Source organism: Mirounga leonina, unplaced genomic scaffold, assembly GCF_011800145.1.
Source record: "Mirounga leonina isolate KUSES-001 unplaced genomic scaffold, KU_Mleo_1.0 Mir_165, whole genome shotgun sequence".
NCBI lineage: Eukaryota > Metazoa > Chordata > Mammalia > Carnivora > Phocidae > Mirounga > Mirounga leonina.
In genome coordinates, this window is record NW_023270415.1 from 81486909 (window position 1) to 81500281 (window position 13373).

At 63.9% G+C, this 13373-nt stretch overlaps 1 protein-coding gene across 3 annotated transcripts; it reads left to right on the forward strand.

Moving 5' to 3' along the window:
- The first annotated feature begins 2832 nt into the window (after positions 1–2832).
- On the forward strand, positions 2833–12476 carry RHPN1 (rhophilin Rho GTPase binding protein 1). Of its 3 annotated transcripts, none has more exons than XM_035012040.1 (15): positions 2833–3046; positions 5888–6003; positions 7088–7219; positions 7457–7532; positions 8106–8183; positions 8723–8847; positions 8949–9115; positions 9300–9493; positions 9861–10017; positions 10090–10203; positions 10494–10688; positions 11161–11237; positions 11400–11546; positions 11660–11821; positions 12194–12476. In XM_035012040.1, exons 1-15 carry the CDS (start codon positions 2966–2968, stop codon positions 12350–12352), a joined length of 1980 nt encoding a protein of 659 aa, XP_034867931.1. In that variant the 5' UTR covers positions 2833–2965; the 3' UTR covers positions 12353–12476. The 3 variants fall into 3 exon arrangements, with proteins under 3 accessions (XP_034867931.1, XP_034867932.1, XP_034867930.1); XM_035012041.1 differs by having other exon boundaries at positions 10093–10203; XM_035012039.1 differs by having other exon boundaries at positions 9861–10203.
- Positions 12477–13373: the final 897 nt, after the last annotated feature.

Here is a 13373-nt window from a genome sequence, read left to right on the forward strand (position 1 = left end):
CAAAGGAAGTGGTCCCAGGAGCCAAATGAGACTACTGATGGGTGGGGCAAGTGGATGGGGCCAGGCCACCCACAAAGTCTGCAGCTTATGTTTGTTGATGGGAGCGATCCACGGCGTCTTGGGCCCTCTCTTCATCAGACCTGGCAAGTTAGCCTGGCGAGCTGGGTCAGGGACCAGCACCCCTTTGGTAACTTGGCCTGTTTGACTAGCGGGCAAAGCATGTGTTCCCGGCCAACTGGAGAGACTCGCCGCGTGCCTGTGAGAGTCCAGAGCCCCTTTCAGCCGTTCGGTCCATGGCTACTGGTCTGCTCCTGTCTTCTCCACTCTCTTGGGTCAACTTTGATCATTTAAGTCTTGATACAGAATCAACCATTTTCTCTACATCTTCCAGTTTACATTCATAATGCTTCCTGAGTCTGTAGAATCTCCCCGTGGCTTGCTTAATCCTCTTTTTCCTTAACATGGTGTATTTGTATCTTCCCTCTGAGACAGCCGCTACTCACGGTCACCCCAAACACATTCTTGTCTTCCCAGCTGACAGGAAGGAATCAGGGGGAATGTTGTGCTTCCCTCTCTGACACTTCTTTTCTCTTTTTCCTCCCTGAAACACAGAAATGAGGCCTGAGGAGAAGGAACCGGTCTCTATTACGAGGTGGGAAGCACAGGACAGGAGCCTGGGAGTGGGTACCCTGGGGCCACACGGCCTCCACCACCCACTTCTAAATGGTGGCCTGGGGACAAATAATAAACATCTCACTCCCTGTGGCTAAATTAGCCCCCAATGCCAATGCCTGGGCACAACACACAGACTCACTGCCCGGACGCCTGTAGGACACGGTGATCTACAGAGGTCCCCGCAGGCCTTCCGCCAGGGACTGATCTGCACCCAGAGTCCGGATCTCATGCAGTCAGAGGCCAGTCCTAGTTGATACAATCTCTTTTTTCACTCTCAAGGATTTATCAACTTTGTTTTTTCCCACTCAGCTTTTTTGCTATATGACTGATGCCAACTTTTAATCTTTAGTAATTTCCTCTTTGTACTTTCTTTTGATTTGGTGAAATTGTCATATATACACATATATGTATACACACACCTACGTATAGGCAGTAAACTCATCTAAGTTTACAGAATTGCCTTTGGTTTATTCCATACGTCTTATATAATGTTATTTACTTTCTAGTTATGTTTTAGGTATAGTTTGTGTTTCTTTCAATTCAAACCTTATTTTAGAAATATCTCCTCACTTCCAAATGGTTATATTTTCTGTTGCCAATTTCTAAACATTCACTCTCTAAAAAACAAGCTTTGGGATGGCTTTATTATTGAAGGTGCCCAGGTTCACCAACCACATACTTCTGCAAGAACTGCTTAGCAAAGCAGCAACCTCCCCCAGCCCGGCTGCCCCTCCCCAGGGGCAACCCCCTGTGACTCCTGGAGTTGGTGGGTTGTGGTATTGAATCCCACAGTTCTGAACAACATGCTTCTGCTTATGGAGCGCTGTTTCCTAATTTCGGGGTCACTCATTGACAGCCTCAGGAGGATGACGTGTCAGCATCTCTCCACCTCTCCCCTCCACTTGCCCTGTCTCCCTCCACCTTCACCTCTCCCCTCCTCCTAATAGAATCAAGTGATAATTGCCCTGAGGTCAAGATGCCAGGAGGACATCTGATTACATTATTACGGCTATGAAAAGGAATGCACAGCTGAGTCAGGTAATATTCTGTGATTACTTTTTATTTTCCCTGTCTTGTTTTGTTACTACTGTTGTGTCCGATGTTGTGTCCAAGGCAGGCCAGGAAGCTTAGCTTACAGGGTTTAGCTCCGCGGACTGCAGGCCTCCGCGTGCATGTGGCAGGCGAGCGAGCCCCTGGCTCAGCACCGTGACTCCGCAGGGACCCAGGCCGGTGGTTAGGATGGGAAGGCTGGAACTTCAGACGAATCTGATGAACATTGGCGTGGTTACTGCTTATGCACTGCTGTTTCTGCCCCTACAAAAGGTGTGTCGTTGGGTGAGGCGAGCCCCGCAGGAAATCTGAGTGTGTTCCGGAGCCACCCGGGACCCAGGGAAGTTATGGAGGGACCCGCGTGGAGGTCCATTGCTGGGACAGCCCTGCAGGCAGCGCAGGCTCTGGACAGAGTCTGATTCTGGAAGCAGGCCAGTTCTGCTGGCCAGGCTGGTCCTGGAGGCCAGGATGGTTCTACAAGTTGTTTGTGGAAGACGATTCTGCAAGCAGATGGCCGGGTCGGAAGCAAGGTTCTGGAAGCGAGTTCTGCCGGCGTGACAGTGGACCGCGCAGACGACACCCGGCCTGGGGCAGGGCCGAGCCTGCGTCTGCGAGCGAAGAGAGCGGGCATTGACGAAGGACTCGCACCAGCGCTCGCTCTAACACACCCGTTAAAAACCCCATTGCGAACATTTCTTCGGACAAGCTCCTGGGAGGGCCCTGTTGCCTGGGGGGGTGGGACCCAACGGCGCGGTGCAAGCTCGTGGAGTCGGCTCACGGAGCCGAGCACGCAAGCGCCGGGAAGGTCGCGCTGGCTGCGTTTGGGAGTTGCTTTTTTCCCTTTTTCTCTAACTTTCTTTTTTCTGTAACTTCTCCGCACGCTGAGCGGACGCCGCGGCGCATGCGCAGTCTGCGCCCCGCCCGGCCGCGCGGCGTCGGGCCGGGCGGTTGCCAGGGACGACCGCATTCCCTTGGGACTCCTCGGTCGCGTGGGCGGGGCCTGGCCGACCCAAGCCCGCCTTCCTCGCGCTCTGGTTGGCTCCGGCTGCTGTTCGTTGGAGCCGTCGCGGCCGCCGATTGGGCAAAGGCAAGTTTCGCACGCTCGGCTCGGCGCCACGCCCCTTCAGCCGGCCCGCGGCCGCCACCCGGGAGAGAACAGCGGGGGACCCGGCGCGGCGCCCGGGAGGGACCTGCGTCGGCCTCGGCTTCGAGGCGGGCACGGCCCGAGCGGCGGGCGGCGATGATCCCCGAGGAGAGGCCGGACGGCCCGGGAGCCGGCGAGGAGAGCGCGAGGCTGCAGGAGGCAGGCAGCGTTCGCAAGGTGGGCGCGTCCGCGGGGGCGGGGGTCTCCGGGAGGAGGGGTCCGGGACCCCCAGCCCGCTTTTGCCCGCCACCTGCCGCTGGCGGGCGCGGGGCTGCGGAGTCGGCGCTGGCTTCTCAGGTCTAAGCGTGCGGCAAGACTTCTGGCAGCCCCCCGCTTCACTCGCCCCTAGAGGCAAGCCGGGCTTACCTCTGGGGAAACTGAGGCTCGGTGCAGAGCGCGACCCCGCGTTGCGTGCCTGTGCTGGGCTTCCCTCTTGCGGGTTTGGGGCTCATCCTGTGCCGTCCAGGAATGGGTGGGAGCGCAAGTATAGCTCCGTTTGCTCCGCCGCTCCGGGGGGCGCTCCGGGGCCCCGTTCTAGGGCAGGTGTTGGGCTCTGGTGTGTGACAGCCCGTGGCCCTCGTGCTAGTTCCCGGAGCCCGTCGTTCCTCCTTTCCCAGCTTTTCCCTCCCTGTCCCCAGAGCTGCTCAGTTTTGCCCTGGGCACCTGGCTCTGTATTTGATGAAACTTTCCGCCGCAGGCAGGCAGCTGGAGCCTCCCGGGAACAGGAAATGGCTGCAGGACTTCACAGCTGGGCAGTTTGTCCTTTTGTCACTCCCCACGCACCTCCTCCCCCTCTGAGGTCCCTAACCCTGGGGCGCCGACTAGGACTGTGGACCATTTCCAGGAGTACTGGGGAGGCTCTGCATAGGGCGGGGGGAGGTGGAGACCTGGGGAGTCTGTGCTGGGAAGGAGGGGGCTGCCCCTCTCTGCAGCCTGGAGCTTAGGCGTTCCCTGGGGGTCACCAAGAGGCCAACCCCGTGTTCATACCAGGCCCATGAGGGGTGCTACAGGGTTCAGAGTAGCTTCTGGCTCGGAGACTGCAGGTCTCCCCCTTCCAGCACATCTCTCCAGGAGCACTGGACATCGGAGACCAGATGAACGGTGTTGATGAAGACAGCCCTGCTTAGCTGATGTTCTCTGCCCAGCACATGGACCACCCCCCTCCCCGGGCAGATGGACATGGCTGCTGGCCCAGAGCCTGCTGGAGCTTTGCAGTTGGACCTCCAGAAGGGAGAGACGTAGCTTGGGCTGTGGCCTGCTCCTCCCTCCCCAGGTTCTCAGGCCTCCTGGAGGGGACACTGCCCAGGGAGGTCTTCCCTGATTGATCTCTCTTGAGAACGCTGGAGTTTGGGGAAGATGTTGAGTCATAATCGAAGGTGGCCATGCCCCAGGAGCCTTCAATGTGGGAGGGTGTGAGGGCTTCTTTAAGGTGCCCTCTTAGAGGGACTGGGACAAGATCTAGCCCCCAAAGGGTCTGAAACTTCCCTGTGCCTGAGAGTGGTGGGGGGGCACGCCAAGGAAAATAGACCACATTTCCTCCAATATGTGGAAGATGGTGGACACTGCAGGAGGCTGGCCTCAGCACTGTGTGAGGACAACTTCCTGTCCCTGCATCAGGACAGGGAGACACTGGCCTCATCCCCACTGTGTGACCATCTTTGGGGATGTTGCCCAGGGAAGGTGCATTCTGAGAAGTTCTTCCTGGCTCCAGGGCTGGTGACTGTCCCAAACAGAAGGTCCCTAAATGGCTAGGAGGAGGCGTAGGGGCCTGGGGCCCGAGAGCTGCTCCAGCTCCCGGGCCTTGTTCCTACCAAAGCCCTTCACCTCCCCTGACTGGAGCCTCCAGTCACCCGTCTGCAGCATCACTGTAGCTAGGGGCCCTCACATCTCTGCTTTCACTGCCTCATGGCTCTCCTACCCCGGGGCCCCGAGATGTGGGCAGCTAGCAGGATTGCCCCATACAATGAAGAACCATGGCTGAGGTGGGCAGTGGGCAGTCAGAGCGCCTGACCTGCTGCCTATGAGCTCAGTGGCCCTGGGCCTATGGTTTGAGCATTTGCCCAAAGGGACCCCACAAGTAAATAGCTAGCTGGGATGGAGCCCATCCCAGGGTCAACGTGGGCCGAGCACCCCAGAACATCCAGCACCCTGTAGGCAGGCCCCTTTCCGTTAGCACCTTGGCAAAAGCTGGGCTAGGTCATCCCCGCATGGCCATGCCTAAGCTCATGCTAGAATTGTGTGGGTTGAGTGGATTATGGGGGTTATGGAATGAAATTCAAAAGTGCAGAAGGGGGGCGTCTGGGTGACTCAGTTGCTTAAGCACCCAACTCTTGATTTCAGCTCAGGTCATGATCTCAGGGTCGTGAGATCAAGTCCTGCTTCAGGCTCTACACTCAGCAGGGAGTCTGCTTGAGATTTTTCTCTCTCTTCCTCTGCCCCTTCCCCCCCACCATGCGTGTGTGCAAGCACTCTCTTTCTCTCTCTCTCAAATAAATATTTGTTAAAAAGATTTTACTTGAGAGGGAGAGCATGTGCACAAGCCGGGGGAGCAGCAGAGGGAGAGGGAGAAGCAGGTTCTCCACTGAGCAGGGAGCCCGATGCGGGGCTTGATCCCAGGACCCTGGGATCGTGACCTGAGCCAAAGGCAGACGCTTCACCAACTGAGCCACCCAGGTGTCCCAATAAATAAGTCTTTTTTAAAAAAGTGCAAAAGGTTGTGTGGTGAGCAGTTGGCCACCTCCTGCCCGGGGCTCCCAGAGCTCCATCGCACTGGTGCCGGCCCCACAGAATGGGGGCCACAGTCCCAGCCATGTTCCCCACCTGCTATGCTCTTCCTGGCCGTCTCCCCTCCTGTGCTCGCGCACCCAGCTAGGCCTGAGCTGCCCCGCTGCTCTCTGTGGAGCTGGCTCAGGTTCCACTGTGGGGACCGTGCCTTTCCCACCTGCGAGAGTCTCCTGGCACTTGGGAGCTGTTGGCAGAGGCCTGGCCCGGGCCCTGTGACCTGCAGCCTCTCCACAGGGCTCTGACCCCCTGGCCCAGACACCACGTGGCCACCCGCAGAGCCGCAGGGCCCGGGTCCACCAGCAGATCACCAAGGAGCTGCGGATGCGAACGGGTGCTGAGAACCTCTATAGGTGAGTGCCGGTGGCCACCCCCATCCCTCAGGAGAGTGGTGCCACTGTCCCCTGAGGCCCTCTGCAAGGCCGGCCCGTGCTGTGACCCAGGTCGGTGCCCGTTCTTGTGGTCTGGTTTGGGAGAGGGACACGTGAGCGGCCATTGCAGGCTCCCAGGAGGAGGGGCTGGGCCTCTCACCGGGCTCTGGGGCAGCGTTCACCTGAAACCCTCACAGACCACCCAGGCTCCTACCTTGGTGGACCTCACTGGTAGGGGTCAGCTCAGGGTCAGCCAAGGGCCATGTGGGGCTGGAGGGGGCTGGTGTGCGGTGTGGGAGCCTCTGATTTGTATGTGGTGACCTGCAGGCACCGTTTAGGCTGAGCTGTGACAGGTATCTCAAGATTGGGGACCCGGGAAAGTGTCCTCCGGGCTGAAGGGATGCCTCTCTGTTAGAACAGTGAGCTGCACATCTGCTCAGACCTTCACCCATGTCTCCATGAGCCCACTCTGTGGGTGGTGGCCCAGGAAGACGGTCCGACCTGTCAGAGCCCCAGCCACTGTGTGCAGAGCCAGCCGACGGGTTCTGGGATGGGGGTCTGCGGGGCCCATGGGGCTCCTCCGTTTCCTTAGCCATCCTGCATCCCTGTCCAGCCCATCCCTGCTCTCAGGCTGGCCTTCCTGGGGACCCATCGCCCCTTCTGTCAGGTGCCCAGATGTAGGCACAGAGAGGGTCTGACCCCCACCTTTCCAGGAAAGCTGGTTTTGTGTTGCTCTGGAGGCCTGCGTCCAGGGAGAGCGGTGGTGGGAGGCGAGCGACCGTGGCCTGGAAGGTCTGGGTCTGGGTTGATGTGCCCTGGGCCAGAGGCACCGTCTGTATGTGTGGACAGGAATCGACACCAACTGTAGGGGGACTCAGAGGAGAAGAGGGACGTCATAGGGTGGGCCCTGGCCCCAGTGCTGCCCCCCACGGGGGCTGGGCCTGTGAGCACAGCATGCTGCGAGGGGCCTCTGGAGCCCAGGCCAGGGCAAGGGCTGTGGCGAGGCCCAGGTGCGTGCAGTCTTGCCTGCAGAGCTCGGGCTTCAACTCACCTTGGCCTCCCCCAGAGCCACCAGCAACGCCTGGGTCAGGGAGACAGTGGCCCTGGAGCTGAGCTACGTCAACTCCAGCCTGCAGTTGCTGAAGGAGGAGCTGGAGGAGCTCAACGGCAGCAGCGTGGAGGCTGACCGGCCCGAGGGGTGCGTGTGCGCGTGCACGTGTGTGCATGTGGGACCGTGGAATCCGGGTCAGAGGCTGAGGGGGTGCACGCGTGTGAGGACACCATCCAGAGCAGCGTCTGTGTGCTGTGGGCTGTGTGTGCAAGACGCGTATCCGAGTCGGAGGAAAGGGGTTACGTGTAGGTGGGGAAGTAGGGAGTGGCCCTGGGGACAGCAGGGTCCAACCTCAGAGTCTGGGCTCCGTGGCTCTGGTTCCAGCGAAGGTATCACTGTCCCTATGATCCCCCTGGGGCTGAAGGAGACCAAGGAGCTGGACTGGTCCACACCGCTGAAGGTAAGTGCTGACCTATGACCCTGGGGTCACACCCTGCCCTGGGGTCTGCAGGGATCTTGGAGGCTTCCCGGTCCAGCCATTTCATTGAACAGATGAGGAAAGGGGCCCAGAGGGAGGAAGAGCTTGCCTGGCTATAGGAGCTTCTGGTTGGGTGGACTTTGGAGAAGAGCCCCCACCGTGGGGTAGGCTGGCAGAGCTGGTCATCCTGCTGGAAGCCTGAGATGGCGACAGGGTTCCCAGGGTTCCCTGACCCTCGCTCTGAGAATCCCACCGGCTGGGGGCCCCTGCAGTGCTGCGGACATCTCCTTGGGGTTCGTGAGCTAGGCTGCCTGGGGACGGCTGCCCAGCAGGCACCTCGCCTGTCAGGTGGCAGAGAGCACCTGCTTTACAGGGGTTAGCGGGGGCTTCTGTACCCCTGAACCCCATGTCTGCGGGTCAGGGACCTCCCCACCCCACCCCACACCAGTCCTTAGCCCTTCTCCAGGGGCCTGGGGCTTCCCTTCCGGTCCCTGTCTTTGCCTGCGTGGGGCTGGGTGACCAGAGAAGGCCGGCACCTGCCCCTGCCCCAACCAGGAGCTGATCTCTGGGCACTTTGGAGAGGACAGTGCCTCCTATGAGGCCGAAATCAAGGAGCTGGGAGACCTGCGGCAGGTGGGTGGACTCCCCTCCCCTCCCCTCCCTGCCCTGCCACACCTGGGAGACCAGCCACTCCCAGTTCACAAATAAGGGCAACCGAGGCTCAGTCAGGAACAGAAAAAAGGAGCTGAGCATAGGCCTTCAGAGGGCGGGAGGACCCACCTGGGGCAGCTCTGGGGACAGCGGAGAGACAGGCACACACGCAGGGCACGCGATGGCTCTGTGCATGCTAGGGAAGCTCTGTCCTCACCACCTTCTGCGGGCCCTTTGGGAATGGCTGCTGTGGGCCGATCCCCTCCCAGGGGCCCTGCCTGGGCCTCTCCCTGTGCTCTTCACAGGCTCCATGCCCAGGATGGGGCCCACGACAGCCCCAGAGACGGCCGATGTGACAGCCCCAGAGACGGCCGATGTGCGTCAGCATGACCTTGTCTCCCCCCAGACCCTGGAGCGCTCCTGTGGGGCTCTGACGTCCGAGGGGGCTCCCTGAAGGGGGGGGTGTGTGTGCCATGGGCTGGGCCTGGGGTGCTGGGGCCCAGCTGGTGCCTACCCTGCAGGCCATTCGGACCCCCAGCCGGAGTGAGGCGGGCCTGGAACTGCTCATGGCCTACTACACCCAGCTCTGCTTCCTGGACGCGCGCTTCGTCGCCCCTCCCGGGAACCTCGGGCTACTCTTCCACTGGTAGGGGGTGTCCGTGGTTCCACCCACAGCTCCCCAGAGCCCTTTCTGAGACTCCCGGCTGCTTGCTGTGGGAGCGCCACCCAGCCTAACCCAACCCACAGGTACGACTCGCTCACGGGCGTCCCGGCCCAGCAGCGGGCCCTGGCCTTCGAGAAGGGCAGCGTGCTTTTCAACATCGGGGCCCTCCACACCCAGATCGGGGCTCGCCAGGACCGCTCCTGCCCCGAGGGCACCAGGCGCGCCGTGGAGGCCTTTCAGAAGGCTGCTGGTGAGGGCCGCCCAGACCCCACAGCCACAGTTAGGGTGCATGCATCTGCATGTCTGGGGCCAGAGCTGGGGCGAGGCCGGTGGGATGGCTCCCAGTGTGAGGGGATCCCCCTTCCTGGGGAATGCAGGGCTGTGGGGGTGCGGCCGGGCCACCCTGCCCACCTGCTGTGAGCACCCCTCCGCAGGGGCCTTCAGCCTCCTGAGGGAGAACTTTTCCCGAGCACCCAGCCCTGACATGAGCCCGGCCTCGCTCTCCATGCTGGAGGGACTCATGACTGCCCAGGCCCAAGAGTGCATCTTTGAGGGTCTCTTGCTGCCGTCTCCTGAAGCCCCCCAGGATTGCCTGGCCCAGCTACGCCTGGCTCAGGAGGCAGCCCAGGTGAGGACAGGGAGCGCTTGTCCCATGGGAGACCTGGCCAAGCCGTGGTGGCTGGGTGAGCAGGAGGACCTGGATCGGAGGTCCATGCAGGGAGGGGTGGGGTGCAGTGGCTGGGTCTCCTGGTAGTTCTCAAAGCCAGCTGTTGTCCTGGTCTCTGGGGCTGGTCCTGAGTCCTTGCCCCTGGGGCAGCACCAATCAGAGCAGAAACGGGCCCAGAGCCCTGAGCTTGGCTCAGCGCAGGGTGTGGGGCGGGGCCCCTGGGCCTTGGTCGGGGCAGCTAGAGGCCAGGCCCCAGTGGGGAAGGGCAGGGGCTGAGGCTGCTGGGCTCATCCTGGAGACCTCAGTGTCCCACCACGTGCGCTGGCAGGTGGCAGCTGAGTACAGGCAGGTGCACCGGACCATGACCCAGCCACCTGTCCGAGACTATGTGCCCTTCCCCTGGACCACCCTGGTGCACGTCAAGGCGGAGTACTTCTGCGCCCTGGCCCACTACCACGCGGCCGTGGCCCTCTGCGACAGCCCCCGTGAGTGCCCTGGCCCGCCCGTGCTGGCACAGGCCCTGGCGTGGAGGGGCTCACGGCCCTCTCTGACCCCAGCAGCAGCCGAGGAGGACTCCCCAGTGCTGCCGCAGGCCTTCCTTGGGCCCCCGGCCACGTCGGAGGCGCGGGGCGCCGTGCTGCCTCAGGAGCAGGAGGAGCGCAGGAATCTGGGTGAGGCGGCCTCGTGGGGAGGGTGCCTGCTGAGGGGGACGGAGCGCCCCGTCCTTCGCAAGGCGGTAGCCTGGGCGTGTGCGGGCGCTCCCGGGATGCAGCCCTTCCCTGGCCCAGCCTTCCACACGTGGCCGCTCCTCGTAGCGCGGCCAGCAGGCCCTCAGGGTGGACCCAGAAGCCCTCACCTGTCCAGGGGTGGGGGAAGCTGGGGTTTGGCCTGGGCCAGGTGGGCTTAGGGCCCTGCACCCCGCGAAGCACAGGACGCCATGTCCCCGCTCCGTCCCGCGCAGGCAAGGCCCACCTGAAGCGCAGCATCCTGGGCCAGGAGGAGGCGCTGCGGCTGCATGCCGTGTGCCGGGCCCTGCGCAGGGTGGACCTGCTGCAGGCTGTGCTGGCCCAGGCGCTGCAGCGTTCGCTGGCCAAGTACTCGGAGCTCGACCGCGAGGACGACTTCTTGGAGACCGCCGAGGCTCCTGACATCCAGCGTGAGCCGCCCGGCCCCTCGGGACGCGTGCGTCCAGCCTGCGGGCGTCCGTGGGCTGAGGCCCCGTCGCTGCCCTTAAAGCCCATGGAGCCGTGGGCCTTGAAGGAGCCGAGCCCCTGGGAGGAGCCCAGTGGGCCTGCTCCCTTGCTGTTCCCTGTCTCGCCATCCCTGAGGCCGGTTCCCGCCCCGGAAGGCTGCCAGCCGTGGCCTGGGAGGCAGATTTCCACAGGCCAGCCACCCGGCATCCCCTGCTTTGCAGGAGCTGGCAGGCGCGGCTGGAGAGGGGGCCCCCCCCGGGTGGGGGGCGCACCCAGGCCCCAGAGGGCTGCAGGGGGGCCGGTATGCATCGAGCAGGCTGTTCCTTGGGCCACACACTCTGCTCTGGCTGACCCAGGTCCTGGCTGCATCTGGGGGCCTGAGCATCCATGAGCCTCAGGCTTAGGTCTGTCCTCCCTTTACCTTTGTCCTTTTAGCTAAAACACAGCAGAAGCCAGAGATCAGGGCGCCCAGCTTCTCCAGGGTGAAGGTGACCGATATCTTCCAGCGGCTGGTGAGCAGCCCCTGCCCAGGTCACCCTCCCACCTCAGCACAGGCGGGCTGAGGCAGGTGGCCCAGCCCTGCCCAGTCCCTTTGCGGCACCTGGTTTCTGACCCCGGGGGGAGGTGCTGCGGCCGCCCAGCGGCAGCTGACCCCCCTTCGCCCCCCCTCCCAGGGGCCCCTGTCAGTGTTTTCGGCCAAGAACCACTGGCGGCTGGCCGGGCCTGTGCGCGTGACCCGCGGAGAGGCCGGCTTTGGGCTCACGCTGCGCGGAGACGCGCCTGTCCTCGTTGCCGCTGTCATCCCCGGGGGCCCGGCCGCGGTAAGGCCCCTGCCCCACCCCGGGGCAGCTTTCATGAAGGCGGCAGCGGGGCCCCTGGGCAGAGGTGGCGGGTGCCCACACGGGACTCCCAGACCTCCCCTGTCTCCCTGCAGGCAGCCGGCCTGCAGGAGGGCGACTACATCGTGTCCCTGAACGGGCAGCCCTGCAAGTGGTGGAGGCACGCCGAGGTGGTGGCGCAGCTGAAGGGCGTGGGTAACGAGGGTGTGAGCCTGCAGGTGGTCACGCTGCTGCCCCGGGCGGAGCCCCCCGGCCCGGTGAGCCTGCGGGGCCCCAACATCCCCAGATGCCCAGAGGGCGTGGGGAAGAGGAGGCTGCATGCACCTGGGCGACCCCCGCAGGGGTGGCTTCCTGGGCGGCAGCCGCCTGCCCCGTGGCCCCCGCCGCCCTGGCAGCGGCCCCTGCCCTCCGCGGGCCTCTGTGTGCCCACGCCCCTGGACGCTTGGGGTCGAGGCGCTGCTGTAAGAGCTGTTTCATGGCCGTCACCCGCCCCGACGTGGCACCCAGTCCTCACGGGACCCCCGGCTCGCCCCTGACGGGCCAGCCACCACCTCCCTGGTCACTCCCCGGCTGGCCACGGGTGGGCCGGGCCAGGGGTGCTGACTGACTCCTTTCTATCCCGGCTGCAGGGGCACCACCGGCCAGCCCTGGGAGGGCTTCTGAGGATCCAGAAGGAGTGTGGGTGGGGGACACCAGCTCCTGCACGAGCCAGCCCCAGGCGCTTCCTTGGCTGGAGCCGCAAGGCCAAGAGGGGCAAGACCACAGGGAGGCTGTCCCCTCAGCCCTGAGCCGCGTGCCACCCTCCCCCTCTGGGATCCCAGCGCCCCCACACCCCCAGTACGTCCTCCTCCGTCCTGAGGCACTTTCAGGCCAGTTGGCTGCCCCCCACCCCGTGCCCAGAGCTGCCCATTAAAGACCACGTCACATGAGGTGTGTGAGCCCAGTGCTGTACCCACGCACGGGAAGTGTCACAGGTGCTCTGGGCACCGAGCCCCAGATGCCAGAATGCTGCCTCGGGGCTGCCCAGGCCTCACACACGCCCCAAGTGCCCACCTGGGGAGGGCAGCCCCCAGCTGAAGGGGCAGGGCCGGGTAGTATGTCGGCAGTGGGCCCCTGCAGCCCACATACCCCCCCCTCCCCCGTCCCCCGAACAGACCACACCCTGGCCACACCCCTCCTCAGGGCCGGTCCGCCCCAGCCACGCTGGGCCCTCCACTGGCCCAGCCCTCCCGGCACCCCAGGGGCCCGACGGCGCTCTGGGGTGCCTACCACACCCGCACCGCCTGCCCTCTGGGCAGTGTCCCAGCTAGGCCCACCCCGCCACGCCTTTTGCTGTCAGCTCTGCTTCAGTCCTTGCGGTCCCCCCATCCCGCCGGACTCCCAGCCCCGCGGCTGCTGTCCAGGCCTCCTCTGTGCGGCCCGCCAGGCCTGGCCCCGCCCCCCCCAGTTCGCCCGGGCGGGGCCCTGGGTCTGCAGAGGGCCGGCGGCGCGGGGGTGGGCAGGGGAGAAGCCCCGGGGAGCGGCGGGCGGGGCTGGGGGCCGGGCTTGCCGGGAGTCCGCGTGGCCACCAGGGGGCGGTGCTGCCCGCGCCAGCGGCGGCTGGAGGCGGTGTTTGGGGGCGGGGGCGGGTCGGCCGCAGGCGAGGGCGAGCGCGGGAGCCCAGCTGCGAGCCGGGCCCCGCCTCTCCTTGCACCCTCGCCCCGTCCCCTCTGCGGGAGCAGTGCTGTGCTGGTCCCCGCCGTCCCGCCGCGGTGTTCACCGCAGGGCGGGCTGAGCGGGGGTGGCGCCGGGGAGGGCAGCCTTCTGGAG

Excerpts from the sequence above, each read along its gene's own strand:
- RHPN1 (XM_035012039.1), top strand. The coding sequence starts at position 2,966 with ATGATCCCCGAGGAGAGGCCGGACGGCCCGGGAGCCGGCGAGGAGAGC. Across the intron at positions 6,004-7,087 it reads GGTGCTGAGAACCTCTATAG|AGCCACCAGCAACGCCTGGG; the intron begins GTGAGTGCCGGT and ends GGCCTCCCCCAG. Across the intron at positions 9,116-9,299 it reads GGCCTTTCAGAAGGCTGCTG|GGGCCTTCAGCCTCCTGAGG; the intron begins GTGAGGGCCGCC and ends ACCCCTCCGCAG.